Raw genomic sequence first — 10029 nt, 5'->3', positions numbered from 1 at the left:
GTCGTTGTATGAAAGCGAATAAGCAAATGTCCCATAATGCCCCACCACACTTTAAATCAAGAGCTTGAGCCCTTGTTAGTAGGTAGATATTTGAACTTTAGACAGAGCCAGGCTTGCCATTTCTCCCTACCTAGTCTAAATTTGAAGCTAAGATAATTTAGCTTTGTATTCAGTTCAGACATGATAGCGCAGACATGACAGTGGTATCAATCTTACCATCTAAATTTTGGGAAAGAATGCAAATAAGTACTTTAAAGAAAGTTTAACTGCCTTGAATGTGATTTAAATGTAATGATAATATGATCAAGTCCTTAAATTTGAGCAGCACCACAAATTATTTGGCAACTGTGTTCATCTCTGAGTCAACCAGTGAAGTAATATTGCTGCCTTTTCTGTACCAGTTCGTTGAAGAGTAAACTCCCTAACTTTTTTTGGACGTGCACAATACATTCATACAGCCCTCCAAACCCAACTCCAGTCTGCACTCACAATCACAGAGTGCAGATGCACTCTGTGATTGTGTGACTAAAAGGTTCCAGCACCGAGCAGCAGACCTTTCAGGCAGACTTCTCCCTTGAGAACGTTTGGACCGCTGGCCATCTTGTTTAGAGCTCTGTCACCCTGCTTTTCATCCAGGGAAAGGAAAATCTGAGTTTAACGTGAACACGTCTTTAATCATGCGTCAGAATCAATTATCACTTCTTGAAAGGCAGCAGCTCTTTTGAAGAAGGTTCTCCATAAGGGGAGATGCGTGAAAACTTCGAAGTCAAAACACACATGTCTGGAAGGAGTCCTGCTCCCAGACAATCTTAATTGCTAATTTTGTGTGTTGTCTGCTGTACTATGGGCACAGAACCGACAGTTCAAAGACCAGCCTTCATTTTATTACTAGCATGCAATCCATTGGTGAAATGTCTTTTCATCACGAACAAACAATTGGTCATTTTCCTGAGAATGTCTTTAAACTTAAAACCCAACAATTCCTGCAGTGTAACTGACCATTTCTGTCTGTGCGTCTTTTTGCAGGCCACAATCTCTCTGTTCTGTCACAACCAGGAAAATCAGCGTTGTGGTTCAAAATGAAATATAGAAACTAAGACTGTCAGAATACGCCTGCTACATAGAGAACAAGAGGCTGAAACCGTATAACGAATCACAGTGTTTTTGCAGATGTTGTGTGTTTATTGTAAGTGCGTGTTTGTGTACCTGCTTAGGGACTGAGTAGAAAACACAGGTATCCTGGTTACATCTGGCACTAGATAAGACATGAAATGCTCCTTTGACATTTGACGATCCTCTTTAAGATACAAGAGAGTACATGACAGATGAAGCAAACTTGAAATTGAAAGTGCGACTCAGTCCCCCCCTCGGCTGTTTTGATTAAGGCTGTGTGTGGAGCGTGCCTTGTGGAGATATTTGCTCAGACTAGGGCGAGGATTAAGGGCTTCTCTGCTGGGACTCAGAGAAAACACAAGTCTGATCCCCTCCATGTCCCTCCGCGGGGCAAAAGTGGGTGGTGACTGTGTTCATATGTGAAAACCAGTTGGGTCAACATATGTGTGTGTGAGTGATTTGTGTGTTAAGATGACACTCTGAAGCTACATATGCATTTCAAGAGCCGGTGATCGCGTGTGCACCGAGAGAGACCCACAAACGGTCCTGGGTGTGAGGATATGCTATCACTGCTGCAGTCCTCTTCAAAGCAACCTCTCTGATCCCTTTACTTCATCATTTTACATGGCCTCTATGATGCCCAGGGCACCTCACATGCATACACAGTGTTGATGGTTGTTATTGTACAGCCCACCCATCTTTCTCCGCACGCCTGTAACCTCTATATGTGCAAAAACAGGCTCAGAGGTGCGTGTGTGGAGTAGGGTGTCTGGATAAGCGGAGGTTTTAGTAGTTAAGAAGGTGGATGGAAGCTAATTGTGCACGTGACTTCACCCAGGTGCTGCTGCGTCTATATGTGTGTGTTTGCAGGGGAGAGCGATGGCACACTGATGGAATGAACAAAAAGGGGTATTTAAGAAGAAAGAAAGAGCTGATCAAAGAGATTTGCAAGGGCTAACAGAAATGCCTGTCTTTCTGCAGCAGCTCGCCCCATTCCCAAAAAAACCCCACCGCATGCGGTAAGCTGTTTTTCAATAGACAGACTTCAAGTTCTCCACAGGTCCGTGCCATCGGTACTGAGCTGAATTCTTCCTGACAGGGGTGGTCTGTATGCTGTCCCGCAGCAGATGTTGCCATTACAGTTTCTCTTTCATAGTTAGCTGCTCTTCAGAGAATCGAGAGGGAGGATGAAAACTGTCTCTGTTTATTACTGTGAGTAAGTGTTGCTGAAGAGGCCCTGCTGACCCTCTCAGGATGGAATAACAAGCAAATTGAACAAGTCAACAAATGGACATCTTGTCGCTGCTTCCCTCTGCTCCCACGACTCTGTGCAGATTGTTAACGTCACATTATTTTAGCACGCTGACGGCCAGCTTGATTAAGTTTTGAAAATCTGGAAGCTCATTTCCTCCTCTTGTTGTGGTTTCTACTAAGGGCTTGTCATAGACGCCAGCAGACTGCAGGAGGAAACTCCCTCAGCAAAGAAAAACATTCAGGTGCAGTGCAGGAGGAAATAAAAATATATTGATATTGGGTGAAGAGAGGAAACTAGAAATGGTCACAGGTGGTTGTTTAGTTACAGAAAATACTACAGGTGAGGAATGACAACAAGTAAAATTTGTAGAATATCTTTGCTTGGATCGATATTAAGGCCAAACTGTTGCTGAGTATACTGCTGCCGTGGTGATGAATTGGAGTTGGGGCAAAGCAGATTTGGTGACATATTAGAGCGGTGTGACCAGAGTCAAGACGGAATCAAAAAGTGACAGTGGGGGTCTGAGTCATTGTTCCCAAAAGGCTGTTCCTGTCCATCCAGACTAAAATGCAACGTAAGCTAAAATGGGGCTGGCTGTGTTCGGCCAAATGACAGATCATCCAGTAGAATAACTAAAGCAAATAACTTCACAGGCCAAAAAAGTGTTGGTTAAAAGTCAAAATATACACAATTGGCACTTTCACCAGCACCACAGAGTATATACCTATATACCTATTACGTCCTTAAAGCTGGACACTGATCAGATTCATCTTTGTTTGAATGGGTGCTGATGTTAGAGTCTAGCCAAATTTCATCCAGACAGATGTTCATGCAGCATTCACTTTGAACTGATCGCAGTCCACAAATGATCAGTCAGCTGATGTTTGGAGAAATTTCATCTCAGAAAGTTTGGCCTAAGAGGAAGTTGTTAGTTTGTAAGGAGTGGACTGCAACATTAATAAAACCGAATTGTAAGGATCAGCTCTCTGCAGGTACGTTTTCAGAAGTGCATTTGGTGACGCTGCAGTTTTAGGGATGACATCAACGTGTTACAATGTTGAAATGAATTATTAAAATGTTTTTCTGTGCAAACCTCAACATTATATAACTGTTTTGTCGGAGCAGATCATAAAGCGTATTGTCCGTGAAAATGTGTAATTAAAGCATCCAGCTCAAATAGTAAACTATCTGACAATTGGATTTGATTGAGTATTTTTGTATGTTGTGATTAATTACAGATATTAGCAATAACAACATTGTAAGACCAAAAGACAAAGGAATTTACTCCAGCTTCCTTGAAATGCGTCTGAGTCTAAAAGTTGCCAAGAAGCTTCCAGAGGACCCAAAGTAAGACTTTCTGATTGTGAGTCCTTTATAAAACCTCTAAATGCCTCCAATGACACTTTGGCCTGGAGGCTGGACGGAGATAAGCAGAGACAATATGTGAAGGTGTAAGAGAGGAGATAGGAAAGCAGTGAGGCAGTGTTGTTATGACTCTGTGGGAAGCTGAGCTCTTCAGACATTTGAGCTGCACTGTAATGACTTTAATCTTTTCACCATGTGAATACTGTATCTCAATGCACTTATGCATACCAGCATGACATCATTTTGAAGTATCGTAGTGATGAGAAAAATATCCAACGGCCGTTCATATAACAGCTTTAATTCTATGAGTGCCTTAAAATTCTCAACAACTTGAAATAAACAACAGTCAGAACAGCAAAAAAAAAAAAAAAATTAAAAAATCTATATTAGGTTCTTTCTGATGCTCACACCCAAAAAATAAAACAAACACTGTACTTTGTGTCTTTTGAGGAACATCTGCTTTTAGAAAGTGGCTCACAATACAAGTAGACAGAAATTAGGAACACAGCTCAACCATTGTTCTCATGCTCCCTGGGTTTAAAAAAGACTTCCACATACATGTTGCCTAGAGGAAAGGAAGTCCAGTGACATCAAGTGTATTCAATTCACATGGAGGCATGTTGTGGAAATTTGAGTCACAGCTTGGAAAGGCCCTTTGGAGGTCTCTTTCCTCCAACGGAGTTGCTGTTGTTTGAATAATAGGGAGTGCTATCTTTGCCTGTAACTTCATTAACTGAAGGTGGGGGAACAACCCTTGAAATAACAAAGTCACAGCTCTGGAACTGAAAGCTACGTAGAGACGAGCATTCCCACACTTGCCCATGTATAGTAGATATGCATTAGAGTGGATGATCTGAAATTAAATTGAGGATAATATGTTTTAGTGTTCAGTATAAAACAAACAAAACTCTAAAAGTCATGGGGAGCATAATATTAATAAAATAATCACTGAGGAGTTATTCAAAATACATACATACTGCTTGTGTTCCTCTTGAATAAATACATTTCAAAAATACATATATTTTTATCTTTTCATATTCTTTTTTGCTAGAAAATTTGAAAGCAGCTATGTATGTTTTAAAATATGGCATTAAATCACTGAGCTTTTATCAAAAGCCCCTGAACGCTGTGATTTCACCCATCTTCTTAAAGAAGCACTGCATAAAATAGTACCGTCTCACAGTCTACAACTTCACACTTCTATAGATAGTGCAGGGACACGTGACGCAAGTCCTTGAACAACTCAGTCTTTTCTTAGAGGGAAAACCTCCATGATTTTGTGGATTAGAGGCAGCTCTGATGATGAGAAATGTAACGTTGAAAGATTGCATATCTGGGGTGCCACTGAGGAGAGTCTGGGCCTCTTTCTCTCCTGGAACAGCCACATATTGCTTCGGGTTAGTGCTGACGCTTTATTCCTACAACAGAATAATATGGACACTGTTTGGGGAAAAAAAGATTTTGAGAGTGAAGTTGTCATATTTCCTAAAAGTCAGAAAATGAGCAGGCTAAAATCAAAACTTTTAGAAAACATCCGAATATTATATAAAAAAATGCAAGGTTAAACACACAGAAAATGTAGTATTTACATTAATTTCACTATTCAGGTAATAACCAACTGTAATGTTGACGATGTAATATTCTCAAAATACAACAAAAATTATTACTTTATCAGTTTCTAAAAAAGTCTTAACTTTGAAATATATAAGTATTACATATATTAAGAGAAATAGGTAGAAATTTTGAACAAGAAAGGGAAAATAAAAGGCACAATTTTGTCAAAGTAAAAACAAAAAATTAAGACATCTTAAAATAATTAATTATAAATCTATGGGAATACATTTATTATTTTTAGGTAAAATGTGCTTTGGCTGCCCAATTGAGGATATTAAACAAATTATTTTTCAATTAAAATGATAACTATTTCTCTTTTGACTTTCTTCTTGAAATTGTTTAACTCTCAAACTTAACTTTGCTCTCAAAATCCCTTTTTCCTCCCAGAGTGACCTTAATAGTCTATGGTAGTATCCCCACTGGCTTCAGTGTCAGGCAACACATTCAGTCATCCCAGCCAAAAAAACGTCCTGTCATCTGGTAGAACTTCAAGTTGAAGGGTCTGTAGAAGTCCCGTAGCCTCTGCACCACCTCGGGGTCAATGTTCGGATGGGTCCTCCCTTTGGTTTTACCCAGGCAGTGGGGCTTGCTGCTGCCCTCGGCCTTCTTGAGACACGGGAAACCCTTGGTCTGGTTGAAGTAGAAGTGTTTGTCCGTGATGATCCTCTTGAGCCCCAGGAAGTCCTGCACGCGGCCCAGCTCTCCGGCCGGGTCGCTGATCAGGCGCTCGCCGCTCACAAACAGGATCTGGTCCATGGGGAAGTACTGCAGCCAGTTGTCCAGGTGCTTGGCGTAGATGCCGATCTGGATGGCGCTCCACGAAGTGTCGATGAGCCCCGTAGTTCTGTTTTTGAAGGTGAGGCTCTCGAAAGAGGGAATGTCGGGCTTCTTAGACAGAGTCTGCGTGTAGTCTGAGATAGCCCTGGTGACGGGGTCCCTCACTACCACGATCAGCTTGGTGTCCCGGGACATGGCGGAGATTCGGGCTGGAGCCTCTCTGGTTACAAAGTAGCTGGGTGTTTTCTCCATGGTGATCTGGCCCTCCAGGGTCTTGGGCATCAGCTCCCTAATGAAAAAGGAGGGAAAAAAAGGAAGTGGGATATTTATTTGACCTTCACCTCTGACTGAAACACACCAAGCAACTGACACAGTCGTACTCTCTTATTACAATAAACATTACAACTGGATGAACTCGGGCAAAGTCCTCAAAACTCTGATTCCAATCAATCAAGAACAACACTGGTAATGGCATGTTTGCACAAAGTTATTTATTTGATGTCTATCAGGCGTGACCAAATGTTCATTTGCAGTTTTTGGCTCAGCATCACACTCAGACTCGTCTGTAGATGTGAAGACATACTTGAGATGATGGTATGCAGATGGTACCTCGAGTGTTGATGTAGCCTGAGGGCTTATGAAACCAAGATCAGGGGCCCCCCCTGGGTACATTTGAAAGGGTAGTATTCTTTACTCTGACATGGTGCTAAAAGAAGATTGTCAATCTCCATGCCCATATTATGGTACTACTGGCTATGAAATATTGATAGGAGAACTGAAAGGCCCCCTCAGCATAATTGATTACTATCCTTTCCTTTTGTCTTTCGCAACAAATAATGGAGGAACATTTTCCCACAGCTGGACACACAGTTTGAGTGTAAGAATGGCTTTTATTTAAAACATGAGTAGAGGATTGTCCAGTTTCTTGGTGTACTTCTACTTGAGCAATCTGAACACATGACAGGCTTGGACCCCATTTTAAATGTGTTCCCTTCCATGAAAATAAACCTAAAACCTTCCTCATCGACGCCTTTGGCTGAGCCCTTTTTGGTTCCACAAAAGGGATGGGAAACAAGCTACTCCATTCGGCCATGCCACCTCTTCGCTCTCAGTCCTCTTTCTCTACTTTCCCTCTGCCCACCCGCCTTCAGGACAGTGACTCTAAGCAAAGTGGGTAAAAGCGGCTCATGAATGATTAACGTGCCCTCCCCCTGCCATTAAAGCCTCTGCAGAATACAGCTTTAAAATTCACCAAAGTACAGAATGCAGGCGTCAATTATTCATCTGCTTGGCTGGTGCTGCTTAAAGCGAGGACTGGCGCTGACAAAGTGGCCCTGCCTGCTCCCAGGGTAGACGCTGTTTTCTGCTCGTGACAGAACTACTGAGACCCTAAAGAAGGGAGGTCTGCTGAAATTTCTGAAGACCGGAGAGGACTTGAGACTCCAATCTTTTTATGTGATAGCACAATGCCCAGCACCGCCGTCTGCTGTGCGATCAAAGTGCAACTTCTGCTTACAAGTGTGTGTCTTTTTCCGACGTGACGGGTGCTGTCCTTCTGCCTTGCAAAATGGCTGGCAAACAATCATGCTCCGTTTAACATACACAGAGTGAAATGAGACGCAGGGCACCGTGATGCTCGCTGTGGCCAAGCTTTACACAACCAGAGTGCACTTCCCAAAGACACCAGCTGTCATGATGAATGCAAGCGCTGGATTCACCAAGTCCTATAAATAAAACAACAAAATCTAACTATAAAATACATCATCCAGCACACACTATTCCATGATTCAGTTTGAGCAATATTTAGGAACACAAATGACTGGTTATAGATTATTAAAATCATTGTCATGTTATTAGAGAAAGAGAGCAGCACGTGTGTCTTTGACACATCAGCTGTTTCAGAATTTAAAGTAGCTGCTGGGTGCGCTTAGCACACGAAGTGAAAGCCACAAGTCAATATCTGCAGACAAATGTTAAAACACATGCAGTTTATGTGGTTGAGCCTCCTGAGTGGACTCTCTCAGTGTGGAAGAGATCACAGGGTTAGCACAGGAGGGGGTGGGGGGGGCATGCAGGAAGTGGTCGATAAGAGCAAGAGCAGCAACGCAGGTGCACTGATGTGTCAACATCCGATGGCAACGTTGACCATAACCTAACCCCCGTCCCCCGCAATCCTCTCAGTGTCTGTGACCTCTCCTACAGCTGTGTCGGAACACGGACTCCTTTCCTCTTACATTAGCTCTGCACCACTGCCCCGTGAGTCCAGACTGAGGACTTGCTATATAATGGAGCTTTAAAACCAGCCTGCTGTCTTTGGGGAAGGCAGCGGCTGCTAAGCTGGCAAGTCAGTAGTAAAATACATGAACAGCTACTTTTGATCAAAGGGTGATTTCTGTTTCTGATTGTACAGGTAGTCTTCCCACCTATGCTGACAACATGCTAATTTAGGAACCACTAGACATCTAAAACTCCTTACAGAAACAGAATTTGATGAATCAAAAGACAACATTATTGTGCTATGAAAAAGAGATGAACACATACCAAAGGAAGCATTCATATTTGATGGCATGTGATGAACGTGTTTTGTAGGCGGTGCACTCAGAGTGGTGGTGTGGCAACGTGCGCCCTGCGAGGGCAGGGGGCAGTTTGTATGTTGGTGTACAACACAAGGGCAGGACTGTTTGGAAGTATGCAAGTGCTTGGGTATTCAGCTTGATGTAAATTTCATGACTATCATGTCATCATAAGAAAAAGATCCCCTGTGTTCTGTTTGATGACATTTAAACATTTATACTAGACCTTCAAATATTTTCAAGTCTTGTACTGATACACTCCTCCGACAATGTTGGACTCCATGCAACTTTAAACTGTTGACCTCAATCAGCAATGAGAAGTCTGATATCGATGTCTAGCCAAGTTCAAATTTTTTGAATTACAAATTCAGCCTTCATCTATAAATCTGTAGTCTTCAGGCCTTTCTTCTGGAGCAACAAGAGGCCTCATACAACTCCTGCATGCATGCAGCACTGCGTCCCAAGTCCCAAGAGCAGACTATAATGTGTAACTACAGCTTAATTTTTCCTTGAATAGGAAAAATGCCAAAAATAAGTGAAAAATTACAAGTTCCTAAAGTCTTAGGTTGTTTTGGATTGGACTACTATTTTAATGATGTCAGTTTTGGAAATGACAGTTTTTCCCCTGGTTTCTGATATTTGACAGACTCAATAATTCATTCAAATATAACCAGTGCAATGAATGCAAAGGAAAATTACTGTTTGACGCAGTCCTGGTGCTAATTCATTTTCTGTCAATCAATGACTAACGTTCATCAATATACAAACAAAGAATTTCAGTTTTCAGCATTTAAGTTTTAGCTTGGCAAAGACACAAGAAATGCTTGGTTTCAAAGAGAGTGAACCACTCTAGGGTATTTCTTTCCATTCTACTACTAAAGCATGCTGTGCTTTCTAATGAAACTTTATTGGCTGGGTAGGTGATGTAACAGATGACAAACTGTCCAAGTGCTTGAGATTTACTACTGTTCCAGATTTTGCTTTGATGTCTTCATTGCACTGCTAAAATACGGCTCCCTGAGCACACTGATGCATGAAACGCAGGCAGCGGGATCCACTCATGAAACAAGAGGCAGACCCAAACTGAAATAGAAAGAAACAGCACGTGAACTCTGGCCTACCTTTAATTCTAATCCCCTGCTTTGACATGTTGTTAAGTAGTGGAGACAAACAAGAAAAGCATTTAGGACGACTAGGACGTTTGGACTGTCACAAACAAACAGCGTGTGCAAATGACAAAACATAGCACATGTTGTAATTGCTCGTCATCCCTCTCATATGGAACCAACTAGCTGGAAAAGGGATGCCAGAACTCATTCAGGAAACTCTATT

General features: G+C 42.0%; 1 protein-coding gene across 1 annotated transcript in view; it reads right to left on the bottom strand.

Annotated features, from left to right (window-relative positions):
* Window positions 1–4129: 4129 nt before the first annotated feature.
* The window catches only part of LOC115059890 (heparan sulfate glucosamine 3-O-sulfotransferase 3A1-like), a 28992-nt gene continuing 23092 nt past the window's right edge, over window positions 4130–10029 (bottom strand). Inside the window, exon 2 of the mRNA XM_029527636.1 lies at window positions 4130–6413. Coding sequence (XP_029383496.1) covers window positions 5792–6413 — 622 coding nt within the window. The 3' untranslated portion in view covers window positions 4130–5791. The remainder of the gene's footprint in view (window positions 6414–10029) is intronic.

The sequence above is a fragment of the Echeneis naucrates genome, chromosome 19, assembly GCF_900963305.1.
Source record: "Echeneis naucrates chromosome 19, fEcheNa1.1, whole genome shotgun sequence".
NCBI classification, from domain to species: Eukaryota; Metazoa; Chordata; class Actinopteri; order Carangiformes; family Echeneidae; genus Echeneis; species Echeneis naucrates.
Note: the sequence above shows the minus strand (reverse complement) of the source record. Positions and strands in the feature narration are given on the sequence as shown.